At 43.1% G+C, this 20,502-nt stretch overlaps 1 protein-coding gene across 1 annotated transcript; it reads left to right on the top strand.

Annotated features, from left to right (window-relative positions):
* The first annotated feature begins 539 nt into the window (after positions 1-539).
* DACT1 (dishevelled binding antagonist of beta catenin 1) lies at positions 540-19,416 on the top strand. The gene is made up of 5 exons (XM_029285105.1): positions 540-556; positions 656-914; positions 15,683-15,815; positions 16,554-16,709; positions 17,582-19,416. Exons 1-5 carry the CDS (start codon positions 540-542, stop codon positions 19,414-19,416), a joined length of 2,400 nt encoding a protein of 799 aa, XP_029140938.1.
* Positions 19,417-20,502: the final 1,086 nt, after the last annotated feature.

The following is a 20,502-nucleotide window of genomic DNA, read 5'->3' as shown; positions in this document are numbered from 1 at the left end:
TTGAAAGGATGAATTTGGGTTTCTGAAATATCTGAGGTGCAATCCCACCATGTAAAGAGAAAAGTCCATCAAGGAGGGAAACACGGGGCGGCCAAACTGCTCTTTGAAGCAGGCGGTTGGATGCGCGCGATCCTGAGGAGAGCTGCTCCTCGGACCGCCTCTGGCCCGGCTGGTTTGAAAGGCGGAGAAGACGGAGGGGGCGAGGAAATGCAGAACAGCCGAGAGAGAAAGACAAACACACACACAGAGAGAGAGAGAGAGAGAGAGAGAGGGAGGGAGGGAGAGGGGAGGAGCCGGGGAGGGAATAGGGGGATTGGAAGAAGGACGCCGAGGGATAGAGAGCCAGGCGGCGACGGCAGCGAAGCGGGAGCAGCAAGGACGAAGGCGGCGCAGGGTGCGGGCGGGGCAGCGGGGATGCGGCTGCCAGCAGGCTGCAGGCGCCGCACGGTTCGGCGCAGCTGAGGGTCGGAGGCCGGAGGTTCGGTGCCGCTGCAGTGCCCTCCGTGCAGGATTCTGCCTGCGCTGAGCAGGGCTCGGGCATGAAGGCGAGTCCGGAGCCAGGGAAGCAGCAGCCGGAGCAGCAGCAGCAGGGCCAGGTGGCTGCGGCTGCGGCGGGTAAAGAGCCCGATCCGCGCTGGGCACGGGACGGCGCCAGGAGTGAGGCGACGGACGCGGAGCGGCTGCGCACCCGGGAGCGGCTGGAGGCCACGCTCGCCGGGCTGGCCGAATTGGAATTCCTGCGCCAGCGCCAGGAGCTGCGCGTCAAGCGGCTACTGGCCGCCGCGCCCTCCGCTTCCCTGGCCGGGAGCTGCTCCGGAGAAACGACGAGAGCCGTAGCAGGAGCCGGGATCGCGCCGCGCAGCTTAGAAGAGAAATTCCTGGAGGAGAACATCCTGCTTCTGCGGAGGCAGCTGGTGAGCCGAGCCGAGCCGAGCCCTGCCAGCGAGCCAAGGCGGTGGGCGCGATGCAGGGGCACAGCCAGACCAAACGGGGGAGAGGGGAGGCCGTGGGGGCTCATGGACCACATCAGCTGAGGAAGGACAGGAGGGGGCGGGGCGGGAACCCGGCTTTGGGTTTTATTTTACCCCAATTCCGTACCGCTTGAAACAACGTGGGAAGCGTGTCTCTGAGCGTGTACAAAGCGTCTAGGTAGATGCGTGTGCCTCTGCGCAGAAAGGAATTAGTTACCGTGGCTACATGAAATTCGGCCACTACTTCTTCGGGGTGTTTCCCATTTCTCGTTAGGGGAAAAGGTTTCTGTTTAGCCTTAGTTGCGCCAGGCCGTTTGCTGTGCGTATGAGAAACATGGCAGGGTCGGTGGGAAGAAGAGGGTTTGAAAAATGAGGGTCATTGCCTGGGTGGAGGCGGAGGTTTTAAGATCTGCCAGGACCCCCCCCCCAAGGTAAAGATACTCCAAGCTGTTAACAGTGGATCTTCCTCCCTGCCCTTCATATCCAGCAGTTTGAGTTTTGGGCCTTGGCGGAGACAAGAGGGCTGCTGGAAAGTGCAGCCTTTTCTGCTGTATCCTAGGATGAAGACCCGGAGAGGCACCAGCTTCCTCATTCCCTCTTCCCCTGAAGAAGAACCTTAGCAAAAACGAGGATGCCAGGGTGTCAGATGGAAGGAATGGTGATGCCAACTCATTTGTGAAATGGATGCCTTTGCTTATGCACGAGGTGCTGAAAGTACCTTGAAGGTCTCCTTAGACTCAAGGTCTGTGGCAGACAGACTGTAGGGAGGGAGGGTCTCCAGTGGAGCATTAAGAGGTCAGAGAGGGACCCCTGAAGTCCCCACCCTTGGAAATACGGAAGCCGCCTCCTGTATATTTTGGTGGGAGCCCAGAAGAGAAAAGCCAGGAACTTTTAAGCAGTATATTGAAAGGTGGTTTCTCTGTTCCTAAAACATCACAGTTCCAAGACTGGATGTATAGAATATTAAGAAGAACCAAATTCTGTGTGGCCACCTTCCATTACTTTAATGATGGTCTCTTCTGAGCAGGATAGCTGGCCTCCTCCTTCCAGCCTTCTGCATCAGTGCCTGCCCTTGGCCCATCCTCTTTTTGCTAACAATAGCTGCCATACCTGTAGTATATGGTGATTAATTACTGCAGCTCCAAATGAGCGGCTTTTTGTCATCCCACTGCACTGAATGGGACCAGTGGGAATAACCTCCTTGCCCTTTAGGCTTTGGTGCTGCAGCTAGCTCAGTTTTTCCATTCGTTTACATATATGGGTGTGTGCATGTGTAAAGGCTGAGGAGGAGCCTCACAGGAGTCTGGTTGGGCATCAAGTTGCATATTAGATTGGCTGCTGAAGGGAATCAATTCACCTCCTGCAGATGCTGTTAATGTTGTTGATGTTGGCAGTCGACAAAAGCCGGTGTTGGACCGGGAAGAAAGCATTTATCTTATTGAGTTCCTGTCAGTGCTGCGGGAGCATATGTGGGATGCTTGCATTAATATTGTAGTGCAGCAGGAGGAAAGGACTTAAACGAATCCAGCCATCAGCTGAGTTCCATTGTTACTCTGCAAAATGGGTGCAAATGTACTTGACTTAAGCCACTGGAGATAATGGATGCTGTCCCTCCCCAGGAAACACCTTTGCTGCAAAAATCCTATAGAAATGAATAGGTGAGGTACTGAAAGTCAATAAAGAGTGCTCATTGCAGCACATTTAACACAGAGGCTACAAAGAGCTTGAAGGGGGAAAAAAAATCAAAATTGAATGCTTATTTGCTCAACTGGAATCTCATCCTAGTTCCTAGAGTGGAACAGTAGGAAAAGACCAGGCTGAGCTGGAAGGCGGGGTTAAACATGTCATCAGTTGGAGTCATTGTGGTGTCATAAGAGACCCAAATCCAGCTCTTATGAATTCCATTGACCCATAATCCATAATCAAAAAGGATTGTTAGAACTACAGTCTTGGGGCTGTTGCTTAAGCAGCCAATAAAAAGTGGTTGTGCCTGTGGTTTTTGTGCCACAAAGATCTGAATTCTCTGGCGAGGTGAGGTTTCGGTGCCAGCAAAACTCATTTCTGGAGAGTCAGTGAGGCAAAAACCAGAAAATAGAGGAAATGTTGCAGATGATACAAAGCTGACTTTGAACCTGATATTAAGGGTTGAGAGGATATGCGAAATTTAACACTTCCAAGAAACTTCCAGGAAATGGGGAAAAGACAATGTAGTAGAAAACTTGTTAGAAGCCCCCAAAATGTGTGATTTGGGAAATTCAGTGTTTACTATTCACCCTGATTTTTTTGGTCCTTATTTCTCTCCCTGGAAGAAGCCAGTGGCAATTCCCTTGAGTCTTCTTGTCAAATAGATTCTGGATGTGTCCATGATGTCACCACAGGAATCAAGCTCAATGTGAAGGAAATTTTATCCCCCTCCAGCACAATTGCCAACAGACACCATCATTTGCATATCGGTCCTTTTAGAGATAAGAAGAACCTCATTTTGTGCTTTAGGATTTTGGTGGATTTGGTGCCAGTCAACTGCAATAGCTTTCCCTTCCCACACAAAAGTCGCATTTGAAATATCCCAACAGATCTGTTCCTGGGGCATTTGGGACTTTGGAAATATTCCATCTTTTCTTACAACCTTTACCAATTGGCATCCAAGGAATGGAATTAGAATTCAGAAACTAAATGAGGCTAGGACCAAAATGATGTTTAATTTGTGTGTCAAAGAGAGCAGGCATGAATGTGATTCAGCTTATGTTTTACTGTCTGAGCCAGAAGCAGGAATACAAAAAGGTTATTTGCATGTTAATCATTCTAGCCATTCTCACCTATTAATATCCTCAGGAAAGAGATCAAAACAGGGAAGTAATTTGTTATAGTAAGAGGGTATTGGCTCCGAAATGGAAAGATAATTCTTCCCCCCTTTCTTACTTTGAGACCAATAGCTGTGGGATTTGCATACATAAAGCTGGACCATAGCTGATTCAATATATTTCACTAAGTCATAGACTATGATTTGTAAATGACAGTATCAGTGGCAAACATGATGCTTAATTAAAAACTGAAGTGAATCCAGCTATAATACAAGTTGTATCTTTGTTTTAAGGAATGCAAAAGCTATTTTCATTCCATGGTCCATATTTAGCCTCTAGATAACATGTTGAAGACCTACTCCAGAGACTGAATGTGGGGTTTGATTTAATAGCAATGTAATTAATATTAAATAATGAAAAAATGATTAAAATTAATTAATGCACATGATTACTATCAATTCTCATCTGCAATATTATAAACTCTTACGGAGTCTCTGCTTCAAGGACAGTGTGGCAAACTGAAAAATGTCCAGAGGAAGTAACCAAAGAAGGTGAGCAGCCTAGCCACCAAGTAGCAGAAGGAACAGTTTTGCAGGAACTGAGTATATTAAGCCAAGAAATCTGATTATTTGAAGAGTTGTTAATGTACCAATGAAACAAAACTATTACACAGAAGATAGGAACCTAATTAGTGCTTCCAAGTAAAATAACATTTAAAAACTTCATAATAGTTTTAGTTATTTAGCGGAGGAACAGATTTTCTCAAAAAAGTAGCAAATTCCCTTTTCACAAATTTTCATGCAAAGTTTGAGTAGTCATCTATCAAGAATGCAATCATAGCAAAAGACTTTTGGAAAATCTCCCTACTATGCAACCTAATTTGCTGCCAACCCCTGCTTTACTGAATTAACTGTAACTGAGTTCCGACAAGATGCAATTCAGAGTGCTGGTTCTGACCCAGAAGTTCCTACATGGTCTGACCCCAAAGTACCTTAAAGCACAGGTCCTCAACCTTTTGGGTACCAGGGACCGGTTCCCTGAAGAGAGGTTTTTCCGCGGACTGGAGAGTGCGTGGTTTTTGTGTGCTGCCTGCATCTCGCGGATGGGGCTTTGCTTGTGCGGCCCGGTTGCTGGCATGCCGCGGACCGGTACTGGTCCATGGACCGGGGGTTGGAGACCCCTGCCTTAAAGAACATTTATTTCAATTAGTGCTGGGGCCTGACTGAGAACTTGTCTGGAGAAGCTGCTTGTGGTCCTCCAGTTTTGTGAGGTGAAGGGGGCTAAGCCATAAAATTCCATTTTCCAATCATGGCATCCACACTCTGGAAAAACCTTATTCTGGAAGATAGGTTGCCCCCCACTTGGTGATGTTTACCAGAACTTAATGAAGAATGAACTCTTCCCAAAAAGTGACTGAAAACAGATTTTATTACTTAATTAATTAGTTCGTTGGTATTGTGTATTATTTAGTTTAGTTTTATTTCGGATTTTCTGTTTTTGTAGTGGTTTTATGGTATTCATAGTGTGTAAGCTTTGTGTACTGTAAATAGTAATTCAATAGTACACACATTCAATAAATAAATATATATATAGCTTGCTAAACCGTAAACCATAGTTTATAAATCACAGTGGCTGAATGCAGACATTATTTTGCTAAATGGGATTAGTTTAAGCAAGGTTAGGGTTAGGGTTATAGATGCTACTGATCTATAAAGGTGTGCAAAATAGCGTTAGTTCTTAATGAGACTGCATCAGAATAAATAGAGTTGGAATAGACCTTGGAGGTCTTCTAGTTCAAGCAGGAGACCCTATACCAGGGGTAGGCAACCTCGGCTCTTTTATGACTCAGGAATTCTGGGAGTTGAAGTCCATGAGTCATAAAAGAGCCGAGGTTGCCTACCCCTGCCCTATACCATTCCAAACAAATGGTTGTCCAGACAGTTCTGAAGGCAAGCCATGAATTGTTCTGTCAGGAAATTTCTCTATTTCTAGGTTAGTTCTCTCCTTGATTAGTTTCCATCCATTACTTCTTGTTCTGCCTTCAGATGCTATAGAGAACAGGTTCACCCCTTCTTCTTTATGGCAGACCCTCAACTATTGGAACACTGTATCATATCACTCCTAGTCCTTCTTTCACTAGATTAGACATACCCAATTCTGCAACCATTTTTCATATGTTTTAGCCTCCAGTCTCCTAATCATCTTTGTTGCCCTTCTCTGCACTCTTTCTAAAGTTTCAGTCTATGTAATATAAAGATCAGTCATTATCATCAGGGCTAACATTCCAAATCAGAGATACAGGAGTCCTTGGCTTCATCTTGTCCCCAACAATGACAGTTGCAGTTTGTCCCATCTTAACGTGTCTTTTTTAAACTTCATTCCATGTCTTAACTGCCATCCCTGCCCTTCAGAGATGGCTAGTTTGCCATGTGGTTTGCTATTGCATCTTCACTGGAAGTCCTTTTTCAGACAATAATGTGTGTTTCTTTTTGCTTTAATATTTTATTGCCTTTGGGTGCTAAGCCATTCAGAGTCTTATAGAGTTGGGCAGCCTCTAAATTCAATAAATAAATATATAAAATAAGCAAGTAAATACTCCCAGCATTCCCAATTTTTTAAGGGAGGCTGAAGCAAATGTTGTCATTCATTAAGATTTGATCCCAGCCTTGAATTCAATTTGGATGGTGCAGAAGAAAAGAAAGAAAAAGAGTTGTGTATCAAGGCACTTGCACAGATATCAAGGCCAACAGATTCACAGATGGCATCACTTGAGACTACTTTTTTTCCCCTAGACGACTAAATTCTCAAGAGCTATCAGATTACAACTCCTATAATTCCCAGTCAGCTAGATTACGGGAGTTATATTCCAACACATTTGAGGACATAAGATGGGGGAAACTAATCTGATTTTGTTTAATTAGCATATTTCTATTCTGATTTTCTTCCATCAGGAAACTGGAAACATCATATATGATGTTTCTAGATTATTTCCAGTCCCAAGACTGATCAAAGCTGACATTGCTTAGCTTTGGCAAAATATCTGCTTCAAGCAGTGTTTTGAAATGAACCAGTGGTAAAGTTCTACTTTAAGCAAGTCAATTCTGCCCAAACAAGTTTACAGGTCAGCTTCTTGAGACAAATAGTGGATGTTGGAACTGGGGGACAGTTGAGCATAAATGGAATTAGCTATCCTTGCCACTAAAGGACCAAGGACAAATCATGAGGTCTAACTTATTTGCCAAAAATAGTACTGAATTGCTTTAACACTAAGAGTGAAATATGTCAGTTTAGGAATTTTAGATGGCATTAAGTAGTTCACAGTCATCCCAGATACAGACATTAAACCTGAAGCAAACTTTGGGAAGTATATGGGAAAGAGCTTGGTTGAAGAGGTAGGCTAAAGAGATGCTCTCTGGGATAAAGATAATAGTCCGCAGCTGAATAGTGAGCAGGTCAAGAGGCTCTCTAGGCTAGGAAGGACCTCCCTAGTTTCTTGGGTTGTAAAAAAGATGGTGGAAGAAGGATATTTTCCAGACTTGTAGGATCCTATTAATGTAGCTCCTCAATACAGTAGAATTGGCTTATATGGCTGTGCTTCCTGTTTGGTCCAGCTGCTGATGCTGACATCTTCATAAACCAGGGTACTTTCTACTTCTAACTTTCACTGATGAAAAATAGTTATGTGGCGATAGACTACGACTGCATACTTGAAGACTTTAAGGCTTTAAATTCCAGCAACACCATGGAAGATCACCATCTATCAACTTGCTGCATATTTGGGGATATAAATTTCAAAGACTGTACCACAAGAATTTTTGGATGTACATCGAAGCTGTTTTAAGTATACCCCCAAAATAGATGCGAAATGTAGATTGCACAGCTATATTGATGCCAGGGTTGGCTTCAGTTGTCACTGAGTGCAGACTCCAGCAAGATTTAATTTGTCTCCAAAGTGTGTGGGCTGGGATGCCAGCCATTCTGTGAAGCTGCCATCAATTATATGAAGCAATTATATTTTCCAGAAGGGAGAGAAACTTGTGAACAACCAGTAACCCTCATGTTCTTCTTCAGGACTGCTCCTTATATGTCTCTGCCACAGTTGCTGCTAAAGTTCAGTGGTTCAGTTTGTTGCCCAAATTTATTTATTTATTTAACAATGTTATATATTGTTTCACTCATACACTTTGACAGTTTACAATACAGTACTGTCTACAGTTTACAATATAGTTTACAATACAATAAAGCAAAAATATGAGAGCTGATTCATATTAAAACAACAAAAATATAGCAGTCATTTATCAAATGTGTAATTACAAGTATGGTCTAAATTGCCTTGTGATGTATCAGCATGGAGGATGCAAAGCATAAGTGTAGAGGCAGAGAATTATTATGGAGAAGGATTATCTTCATTACCACATTTCCTGAGCTGAGGATGGAATGGGGTCTTATATCTCTCTATGCACAAATACTTAAGCCAGGCAGATGCCCACTGGAGCCAAGCCATAAAGGGCTTTATAAGTAAAAACCAGCATCTTGAATTGGACTCTTAAGATCTGTTGGTAGCCAATAAAGCAACCAGAGAATCAGAAAATAAGTATTATATCAAAATAATGGTTTGTTCCTACTAGCTTCCAACTCACTGTGCTTTGTAACAGTTTTTCTTGGATTGTTTTCAAAGATAGCTCTGTCTACAGTGGATTAGGCATGAGTTACAATGGCCAAGGCTTCACAGCCATGTAGGACTGTAATTGCCACTATTGGCTGAAGACCCTCAGCTGCAGCTTCCACCTACTTTCCCACCAGGAACCAAGGATCCAGAAATTCCCAATTATGAACTTGTTCCTTCTATGGGAGTGTAACTCTGCAACAATTGCTGGGGTTATGAGATGTGCTGGCGCAGTGGTTAGAATGCAATACTGCAGCCTACTTCTGCTGACTGCCAGTTGCCTGCAGTTGGCAGTTCAATTCTCACTGGCTCAAGGTTGACTCAGTTTTCCATTCTTCCAAGGTCGGTAAAATGAGGACCCAGATTGTTGGGGGCAATATGCTGACTCTAAACTGCTTAGAGGGGGCTGTAAAGCACTATGAAGCGGTATATAAAGCTAGGTGCTATTGCTGTTGCTATTATATCTGAATCTAGTGTTCCTGGATGAACAGTAATTCCATTCTGCTGGAATTAAGAGTGGTGGTTATCCTTTACAGTTGGACTGAGAAATGGCTTCTTCAAAAGAGGTCAGACCACTGATTCCTTCAAGGCTAATAGCAGGTTGCCATCCTTCCAAAAACATTTACCAGTTCATGAATCCAGCTTAACAGGCCCTTCCCCCATACTTGTGTCTGAAGAAATGGGGGAAGAGCAAGGATGCAATCTGTTGTTGGATGGGCAAATCCTAATCACTTAATTGGTTTTTAAGCATTGGATGAATTCCAGATAAGCATTACAAGATATGTGATAGCAAAGATACAACATTTTCAGGTTGCAATGCTCAAAAAAACCTCTTGTTTTCATTTTTCAACTATTTACAAATGCTTAATGTTGTTTTATATAATTAATATTCCCCCCCCCTCTCATCACATAACAGTGCAGCCTTCAACTCATGCGAAAATAAAGAGTAACCAATGCCTGCTCTGAATTTCTTCAGACATTTGCTGGTTTTAAAGACATAAGTGAGCAACTTTTTGTTGTTGCCAGCGCAGGTGAGACAAAGATTGATTGATGTGTGGGACAGGCTTAGTGTGCATATGGCTGGGGTGGAAGAAAGCAGCTTGTTCCTAGGAAATTATTGCTTTCCGGGCCTTGACTCCAAAGAGGTGGAAATGAAAAGGTGCAATCTGTCCAGCTAAGTTTTGGGGACCCAAGAGACATTTGCAGTGGAGCAAAAAAGGCAAGGATGCCTAGGTCTAGTCCGGGTTCATTGTAGCAGGGATAAATAATCTTGTACTATAAATCTAGTGAAATAGCAATAGAGCAGAATCAAGCAAAGTTCAGAAGGCCAAATGAGCAAACTAAGGGAGGGCCCTGGACCCTTCAAGGAGAGATTGAACAAAAGACTGTAAAAACAAGTTGGGGCTGGATTTCCTTTTGACCAAGGGTTTTATATAGAGCCCTTCAAGCTGAATAGTGTTCCTGAACTCTTAAAGAAGAATCATCTCTTCTGTGAAATTCTTGGCCCATCCTTCACGGAGCTCTTCTTAAAGCCTTATATTCTGCAACATCCTGTTCATTGTTCCATCATTCAGCCTCACTGCTGTTTTGGAACACATGAGAGTTGTATATTTTCAGCACCAGTGCTTGTGTTGCAAGTTGTAAAGTGGGGAAAGAAATTAGTTGTACCATATCCCCTGGCTGGCTCAGACAGAGACGGCTCCCCACATCCCCATGTTCCTCTTCTGATAAGGATCTATCTGTCTATCTTTAGAGTTTGGAGTAAGGAGCCTTTCAGTCTCACCCAGCAACTATTGATGGGCTGGGAGAGCCACATTGGACCCAGGATGGGATTGCCTGGGGGCAGGAAATAATGTCTCTCCCACCGATCCTAGATTAGTCTTCTCCCTGTGTAATTCCGGATTGCAATAGAAGAGATTAAAACTCAGTTGCAGTAGCAGCTACCCAACCTCCAGCTCTGCAATCTCCCATGTTGTGTTCATTAAACAATAGGTATCCATTTTTAGAACATCCGTTTTAATTTAAAACTGCTGTCAAATTTAACATTTTTAAAAGATGTGTTGCATACTGATGAGCAAATCTTGCTCAAGATACACTGAAACAGCCCCATTTTGGGATGCTTTTGAAATAATGAAAAAGTGAGATAAAGGTTTTATTAGTAGATATCATTTGGTATTGAGGGGGATGTTGATTAATCTCAGAAAGGTGAGCTGCGATACACATGGTTAGTACTTGAATGACACCTCACATCCTTGCTAGGATTATAGGCTAAGCCAGAAAGTCAGTGACAGTGAACGCCCCAGAAAAAAACAGTGCCAATCCATTTCTACACAGCCTCTGAGAAAACAACATACAAGCTTAGTTGAACTTGACTAGAAGAAGGAATTGAGTATATCTAGTTTAATGAAGAGAAGGACGAGGGGGGACATGATAGCAATGTTCCAATATCTCAGGGGCTGCCACAAAGAAGAGGGAGTCAAGCTATTCTCCAAAGCGCCTGAAGGCAGGACAAGAAGCAACGGATGGAAACTAATCAAGGAGAGGAGCAACCTAAAACTAAGGAGAAACTTCCTGACAGTTAGAACAATTAACCAGTGGAACAACCTGCCTCCAGAAGTGGTGAATGCTCCAACACTGGAAGTTTTTAAGAAGAGACTGGATAGCCATTTATCTAAAATGGTATAGGGCACAGGTTCAAACTTGCTGTGTCACGTGATGTGTCATGACATATCGTGAGTTTTTTTGCATTGCTGGAGCTGGGGTGGGCGTGGCCTCCATATGATGCAATCGACCCACGGGCTGGCAGTTTGACACCTCTAGTATAGGGTTTCCTGCCTGAACAGGGGGTTGGACTAGAAGACCTCCAAGGTCCCTTCCAACATCATCATCATCATCATCATCATCATCATCATCATCATCATCATCATCATCATCATCATCGCTTTAATTGTTCTTTACTCTGCTTTTGTGATCAGTAATGTTCATCTACTGAGTATTTTGATATACATTATTGCAACTGGACTGGCACTGATAGGGCCAAGCTTATGACACGCATGTCCTCTATCCATGTCAGTTTGTCAGAACTGGATCTGGAGCTGTTGGGAGTAATAGAGGTTTACAGTATTGTGACTTTCTGTTGTTGCTTTTGAGAATGTTAAGTTATGCTATGCATACACAATAATTTTTACCTTCTTACTGAATTAACTCATTTTCTGGATTCTCACAATAAACCGAATCATAAATTAATCAAATAGGTTGAGTTTGCATAATCCCCTAAGCCAGGGGTCCCCAACCTGTGGGCCACGGCCTGGTAGTGGGCAGTGGGCTGCAGGACAGGCTGACCAGTACATGCACGTGTGCGCACCCCCCCACTCACGCTAGTGCTGCGGCTGTGTGGTGCAAAAATGGGCCGCTTCCGTGCCTTTGGGCACAAAAACAGGACACCGCTCCTTGGGGTGCGAAAACGGGCTGATGCTGCACTGTGGGGCGTGAAAATGGGACACCGCTGTGCTGTGGGGCGCAAAAACGGGCCGCTGCCGTGCTGTGGGGTGCAAAAATGGGATGCTGCACTGTGCAAAAATGGGCCAAAGCTGTGCCTCGGGCACAGAAATGGTGCTGTGCACAAGAACACAAGCACTAGCCCTGCCCCATTTGCGTCATGCGCATGCTTGCGGCCCTGTGCTTTCCCCTCCCTTTCCCTCCGGTCTGCCAATCAAAAAAGGTTGGTGACCTCTGCCCTAAGCTACAAGAAACTGAATCCATAGTAATGTTATCTCAGCATAGCACGTTGTATGAAAGAATTTGCAATTTAACTGTCTTGATGTACATTTTGGTTACACAGGATGGTCAAAAGGCAAGAGGGGACTGATCAAAGATTTCCCCTTATATGTCTCACGAGGCACATAAAAAAGTAGAGTTTTGAATGCATAACATGGCCACCATCTGGATTTCTCTCTGTCTCTTTCTCACACACACGCACCCCTTGCAGATACTTCTGGGGGCATTTAACTAATCAGGAAAAAGTAGCTGGAAAATAGATTTGAACTGAAGTGAGGAATTGGACGGGAGAGTGCACTGCTAGAATTGCCCTTTACATAGTGATCAGGCATACATTTTGCATACATGCGCATATATATCATTGGCACTGCTATAACAGGGTTATCCTTAGGGTGTGAATAGACACCAAAGATGTTTGCCTTCTCTCTGTAACTGCCCTTACCCTGCCAAAAGGGTGAGAGGAGAGAGAGATCGCAGAAACCTTTGTGAATGGGGTTTGGGTAACACAGGGAAATATTTCCTCTCTCCTTCAGGCAAATGGAGAAAAAAAAATTATACTCATTGAATGGAGGAAGAAGGCCTACGTTCAATGAGGACTTCTTTCATTAGGAAAAGGTTTTTTATTTTATTTATTAATTAGATTTTTATCCCTCCTTTATTACTTTATAAGTAGCTCAAGGCGGTGAATGTACCTATTAATTGTTCCTCCTCCTGTTTTCCTAACAACAACCCTGTTAAGTGGACGGGCTGAGAAAGAGGGACTGGCCCAGTCACCCAGCTAGCTTTCCTGCCTTAGATGGGACTTGAACTCATGGTCTCCTGGTTTCTAGGCCAGCACCGTAACCACTACACCAAACTGGTTCTCTTTTCCCCTCCCACTGCACGCCAATGGATGAACACGCTCTATTGGATTGCGTACCAAAGACATCTACTCCTATTCTCTGCTTCCAAGCTTTCTCATAGACCAGGGCAGGTGTAGGCAACTTTGGCTCTTTTATGACTCGTGGACTTCAACTCCCAGAATTCCTGAGCCAGCCATGCTGGCTCAGGAATTCTAGGAGTTGAAGTCCACGAGTCATAAAAGAGCCAAGGTTGTCTACCCCTGTCATAGACCAAGAGTGGCTTTCGAGAAAAAGTGAAAAATATGTGGATTCCCCCCCCCCAAGTTGGTCAAAAATTGTTCCATAAACCTGTATGCTGTCACGTGACAATGAGAGCCTGCAAAAACCTTGAGCATCTCTGCCCCTTAAGTGACACTTCAAAAGTGCTTCCACATTCACAAGTGGCGTCCAAATGGCCTTGGACTATTAAGTGATTCGGGTTGCCCGAAGCTGCCCTTGAATGACAGCATGCTGAGAATCAGAAGGGTTGACACATTTAGCCTGCCAGATGGAACCCTATAAGGTGGTGAATTCCTCATTTTTCTTTTCTCTGTGCTTTTTCAGAGAAATGAAATGCTAGAAGATGCAGAGGATAGACATAAAATAAGAGCTTTGTGCAACAGTGTTATTGAGGGATAGGTATAATTATGAGATTCAGCAGGAAAACTGATTGCTTTGACCTGAAGTTAATGAGCTTATTTTAAACTCATTTCATAACACTATGCATGAAGAGTATCTTTTACTTAAACAGCTCTTACTGCTTCAAGCAACCAATCCTTTCCTCTAACTGGGGATGAGGAAGGGGATTACTACTCTGGATTTCAGGTGTAATGATCTAGTTCTAATCACAATGACATCACTTAACAAGGATATACAATCATAATTTGCCATTCAAGGAGCATGGGCTAATATCTAGCCTCAACTATTTAACCAAGATACCTGTCTTGGGTTGTTTATTTTGCAGAAGAGCAGAGCTGGGAATTCTGCCAGTTGTAACCCAGCACATCTGGAGGGCGCCAGACTTGGGAAAGCTGTATTATAAGAGTAAGCCTGTAATTTTATGCAAGTTCAGGAAAAGGTCAGCAAGGGTTCAGAGTTTAACTACCTTGAATGAAACTCAATTTCTTGCCTCATTTTTAAAGGCTATCCTTTCCATTACAAAAATACATTCTTCTGTGAACTTATAATAAACATTTGCAATTATAACCTTGCTTAGGTCTAAAGCCTTACCCATGAGCTAAAAATGGAGCATCGGTGTTATTGCATAAATATTGTGTGCATTAACCTTCCCTCCATAATTAAAATGGTTTCCATTAACCAAGAGCTTGGTTGTACAAGACAGAGTTAACTTGGTCACCTACATGAGTCCAGTGCCACAACTAGGGGACGTTTTCGAGTTTCCAAAGCTGGAATACCACTGTGCAAAGACTTTCAGCCACAATGATTCTGAGGGCAGGAAGGATCTAGAAAAGAGCATCAGAAAATGACCCAATTCTTGGCTGGGTTCACATGGAGCATGCTTGAAAGTCAGCTTGTTTGTTTGCTTGCTTATTGGCTTGCTTATTCATTGAGTGAATGAATTTATATAGCCAGGGGCTTAAAGATAGAATAAATGACTGAGCACAAATATAGGGAATTTGTGAACTTTAGAAAATACCAGAATCAAGCCAGTTTTAGAGTGGGGCTGTTTGGAGGCAGAATGTTAATTTTGGGAGCGTATGTCAATGAGTACAGGTAATCCTCGACTTGCGACTACAATTGAGTCCAAACTCTCTCTTGCTAAGTGAGACAGTTGTTAAGTGAATTTTGCCCCATTTTACAACCTGTCTTGCCACCGTTATTAAGTGACTCACTGCAGTTGTTAGTTTAGTAACACGATTGTTAAGTGAATCAGACTTACTCATTGACTTTGCTTGTCAGAAAGTTGCAGAAGTTGAACACATGACCCCAAGGCACTACAACTATCATAAAGATGAGTCAATTGACACATGGATTTGATCATGTGACCATGGGGATGCTGCATTGGTCGTAAGTGTGAAAAACGGTCATAAGTCACTTTTTTCAGTGCCGTTGTAACTTTGAATGATCACTAAATGAACGCTTGTAAGTCAAGGATTACCTGTATTCAGCCATTTGATAAGATGAAACAAGAGAAGGGAATAGTCACAGATCCATAAACACAATTGCCACTGGTTCTCACTTTATGTTAAGACCATTGTTAACCTCTTCTATGAAGTTATAATGAATAATCTTCTCATTAGAGACAAAGAATTATTGTTTTCCTCAGAACCTAAACATTTACCTTTGGTTTTCATACAGCATGTATTATCTAGATACGACAAAAACACACACCATGGGAACGTGTGAGTTGAGGAAAGAATAAACACCAAATACGCACCAATACCAAAATAGTATAAAGGGAAAACATGTTGCCTTTGGGACAGTAAGTAAAAAAAGCCAAACTAGAAACTATATTTTTTCAACAGAATCTAGTAACAATGGACTGGTTTATGTTTTTGCTATATGTGTATTCTTCCTGAACCTGTCATATACTGATATCAGTTTTCACTCTGGTTATTATTTCAGAACTGCTTAAGAAGAAGAGATGCTGGCTTATTAAACCAGTTACAAGAACTGGACAAACAGATCAGTGATTTGAGGCTGGATGTTGAAAAGACAACAGATGAACACCTTGACATGGATAGCCGTCCCAGTTCGGGTAAGCATCTTATGTAGCTAAGCTAGACTATGATAATCAACAGATTTTAGGTCTTGTAAAAGGGGGCACGCGGCATTCTGTGGGTGCCCAGGCGTCTAGGACATTCCTAAGCACGGTCCACAGAACTCCAGTATTAAATAAAAACTTCAGATGCCTTCCATCATGCATGGAAAAGGCAACGGCCAAGGAATTATATCCCACAGAGAACAGTTATGCTGTAAGGAACAAGTTGAGGAAGCTGCAGCCAAACTCTGCTTGATCAGATGACATGAATTATAGCTACAGAGTCTTAATTTAGGTCCAGTTATAGTTGGAAGTGTAGTTATTTATACAGAAACTGAAAGATGTCTATACTGTTTCAAATGAAGCCTCCCTTTACTTCTACTGGCCTTTATATCTGACAGCTATTGCTTCTAAAGTCTTATATTTCAGGATGTCTGCCAAAGAAAAAGTCAGTGGTAGCCACTATTCAGATGTAGCATTTGACATTTATTTACTAAAAGAAACGGGAGATTACTAGGTGCATTGTTTCATTAAGAGGTAGATGTGGGATCTAGTCTCAGATTTATCAAATTGCTACATTCTCTCTAGTCCATCTCATTTTCTTAAACAAACTCCCACTTTATTTGGAATGAGGCTTTAGATTCAGGAAGAGTATGCTAGATTATTCCCCTATTCCTTCCTCATGCTACTAACCACAAGCTGCTTTAATGGATTCTTTTGGTTTTTTTTAAATAGGGTTTTATGAGCTGAGTGATGGGGCTTCTGGATCTCTCTCCAACTCATCAAACTCTGTTTTCAGTGAATGTTTATCCAGTTGTCACTCCAGTACTTGCTTCTGCAGCTCTTTGGATGCATCTTTGAGTGGCTCTGATGGACGGCCCAAGTCTGCAGGTATAGCAAGAATTTCTAATACCCAGGCATGTTTAAGGTTACTTTCCTTCGTGGCGTATGCCAGGGAGCTCGTGCAACCCACCAGGTTAGCCACTGGGGCTATTCTGGGTCCTGATCAGCCTTGTCCTTGTTGTTCCTGGTCAATAGATCTGGGATAGAAGGCAAAGATAGCATTACTATACAGTATATGAGCTTCTACTGAGATGATGGCCGTTGGATAAATAGCACTGGATCTAATGATCCAACAGATCAGTTGCTATGTTCATACAACACACTAAACCAACAACATTTTGATCTATTGTATGAAGCCAGACACTGTAGCTTATGAACCATGGTTTAGAACAATATTTTCTGTGGGCCAATCATGGTTTACTCAGTAAATGATGATTGAACAAAATATGGCTCAGCCCTGATTGGTATAAGAGTAAAGGGGGGTTCACATCGACTATACCCTATTTCTTTATCCAACGTCGGTGTCCAACCATCGACTTCCTATCTCTCTTAATCCTGTACAGAAGTCGGGGTGGAAATATAGAAAAGAAAAATTTCACTTAATGTCGTTAAACCATCCCTTATAATATTCTTATTATACGTGCATTTTGATTTCGAGAAGTATTGTATTGTATTTGTATTTGCATTCTGTCTCAAATCTGTGGGCTAAGGGGGTCATCCTCAGCTTGGAACTCTTTATAAATAAGTTGAGATAGGAATTGCCAGTCCAGATTTTATAGAAAATAGTATTCTTAACTATTGCAGACATGTATTATGATTAATCCAAATGATGATAATTGCAATAGTGGAAGTTATTATTTCCACTTTCAACTCCAAATGTTATTCCTTACTTATTTCATCCCCACTTCATTGAATTTCAGATTTCATCAGCTGGCTGGAGCAAAACAAAGGAATCCAACAAAATGACCAAGCAGGGATGGCCTCCCCGTCAATGCCACAGTCAGATTCTTTCGACATTGTTGCAGATGTACACCCAAAATACCAGTGCGATCTGGTGTCTAAAAATGGAAACGATGTATACCGTTATCCCAGCCCTTTACATGCTGTTGCAGTGCAGAGCCCCATGTTTCTTCTGCCGGTGACCAGTTGTCCCCCAAGAGAAGAAGTCGAAAGAACCAGTGACAATGCTGTGGATGTTGAACCGGAACTCAGCTCAGAAAAAACAGTGGATTCTTGTCTTTCACATGCTTCTCGTTCTCCGTCCTGTCCTCTACCCAACAGGAAAATGGATGGATATATTTTAAGCCTTGTGCAAAAAAAGGCACCTTCAGTTAGGACCAATAAACCAAGAACGAATTTGAATGCAGACCTGGCCAAGGGGATTTTGAGACATGGAAGCTTGTGTCTTCGGCAGATGGCTAGTGCTGCGCCTAGCAACACCACTAACATCAAGAATCTCAATCAGCCACTTTCACATTCCAGTGGAACCACTCTTGCTCTAGATAGCATTGCCTTTTCTCCCATAAAGCAGAATTCAAGGGAAGTAGAGCATATGGAGTTAAAAAAGATACCTGCGCCTGCTGTTTTCCCGCCAAATGCTAATAATGATCAAAGCAAGGCCCCAGTGAAGAATGTCAAAACTCAAGAAGTGATGCGATCCCCTGTGACTAAGAGTGATGCTCCCAAGGAAAGTGGTCAACTCTTTTTGATATGTCCTAAAGAAAGCCCAGGACAGCACGTAACACCCTTGAAAGAAAAGAAAGCTGTCCAGCTTCCCAAAAAGCTGTCATTTAAGAGTAGTGGGATGCAGTCATCTTGCTTTGTTTTGTCAGGTCAGGAGAGCAGACCGTTGGTGGAATTTAAGAGTGAGGGCTCATCATCTCAGAGTCTGGAGGAGGGATTGCTAGTGAATGCCCAGTTCATACCTGCTCAGCCACAAACAGTCAGACTTCACAAAGGCACCAGGAGTGTCAAAATTCTCAAAGGTTCTATGGTGAAACACAAATCTCATCTTGTCACAGTGCTGGAAAATGGACCTCAGACTGGACGGGAGAAGGCCAAACCTGTGGGCAAAAAGTGTCACTTCCTGGATGAATTGGATACAAATAAGAAGCCAAGAAAGACCACTTTGAGAGGGAAGAAAGGTCTCCATCTGCAGCCAGATGCCAACCATCTGAGTCGTCAGCCAGGCGTACTCAAGTCTGTGTTGAGGTCCCATGGACATAGCAGAGAACCAGTAGTTGCCAAGCCCAAGCACAAGAGAGCTGATTATCGGCACTGGAAACTCTCTGCAGAGGTATCTTATGAAGATGCCCTTAGGCGGGCCAGGAGGAACAGGAGAGAAGCTGGAGGAGTCTATTCACAGGTTCCGCATCCTTATATTAGCCCCTATGCCTATGTTGCTAGTGACTCAGAATATTCAGCTGAATGTGAATCCCTCTTCCACTCCACTGTAGTGGACACCAGCGAGGATGAAAGGAGCAACTATACCACCAACTGCTTTGGGGACAGCGAGTCCAGCTTAAGTGGAGTGGAGTTTGTTGGTGAAAGTACAACCACCAGTGACTCTGAGGAAAGCGGGGGCCTCCTCTGGTCCCAGTTTGTTCAGACACTTCCCATCCAGGCAGTGGCTGCTGCTTCGGAGCTCCATGAAAATGCAGCCAAAGCCTTTGTTAAGATTAAAGCATCCCATAACCTTAAGAAGAAAATCCTTCGTTTTCGGTCTGGCTCTCTCAAACTGATGACTACTGTCTAAATGCATATAAAAAACAAATGATAGCAGCAATGATAATATCTCTGCCTATTGGCGAGACGCATATATGTAAGGGAAGTGAGTGTCAGGATTCTGGCGGGTCTTGGGGACATTTTTCCAGGACTTGGGAGCTGTGCAGCTATGCTGACTCCAAGAGGGCCCTGTCATCAGAACTGCCTGCGTTAACATCTCGAAGAGCAGAGCAAGCAACCTTTCTGTGACAGAGTGCACATGTTTGTGTATGTCTACTTTTTGGGCTGAGGACTATAGAGAGATCAAGCAAGTGAGGGAGAGCATGTCTTGCAAGGTGATAATGTTGTGCCTGGTCAAGGTTTCCACATCTTTTCCAGCTTCAGAGGTTGGATAACCACTCTAAGGTTATACAAGGTGAAGGAATGACAACATTTTGGAGACAGGGCTAAACGTGGGAAGCTTGTTTGGGGGAGAATTTAAGAGTTTGGGGGGAATTTTAAGAGGTAAAATCTTGCAGAGATTTAAGTCATCTATTTTAGACTTTGAAACCTCCAAAAAAGGGAAAGCTGATCTTAAAAATCCTCCAAACAATACCATAGAATGAAAGTTTCTGTTTAGTTCATTTTAGGGGAATCTGGGGGCAACATATAGACTGTTGGGGCACTCCAGATGAGTCAACTTCTGATTTAAACTTTGAAACAAACCCTTATAATAACAGAATATTGGGCAAATTTTATCTCCTTCTTCTGATGCACCATTTTTATCATGACAAGGGCTTGCTTTGGAGAAGGAGAGACTCACCTCTTTTAAGTTTTCAGACTTCCCATTCTCACTTGCCTTAAGCAATCAGGCAAGTGGCTACTTACAAGACTTGGCGTAAGCAGAGAACAGAAAGAAGAATCTATGGCAGCCTTTTCTAACCTGATACTTTCCAGTGTGGGGACTGCGATTCCCAGAATTCACAGCCACCAGGAAAGACAGCAATTCAGTCCATTAGAAAAGGTTGCCCTATATAGACCTTTTTTTTGATCGCTCTGGTGCTGCTGCTTTTGGTAATCTGCCAAAAATGTCTTATGAAGATATGACCGACACACATCTGCCTACATAAACAAAACA

This window comes from Protobothrops mucrosquamatus, unplaced genomic scaffold (genome assembly GCF_001527695.2).
Source record: "Protobothrops mucrosquamatus isolate PMUCROS unplaced genomic scaffold, P.Mucros_1.0 scaffold1287, whole genome shotgun sequence".
Classification (NCBI taxonomy): domain Eukaryota; kingdom Metazoa; phylum Chordata; class Lepidosauria; order Squamata; family Viperidae; genus Protobothrops; species Protobothrops mucrosquamatus.
The sequence above is the reverse complement of the archived record's forward strand: the minus strand, read 5'-3'. Positions and strand labels throughout refer to the sequence as shown.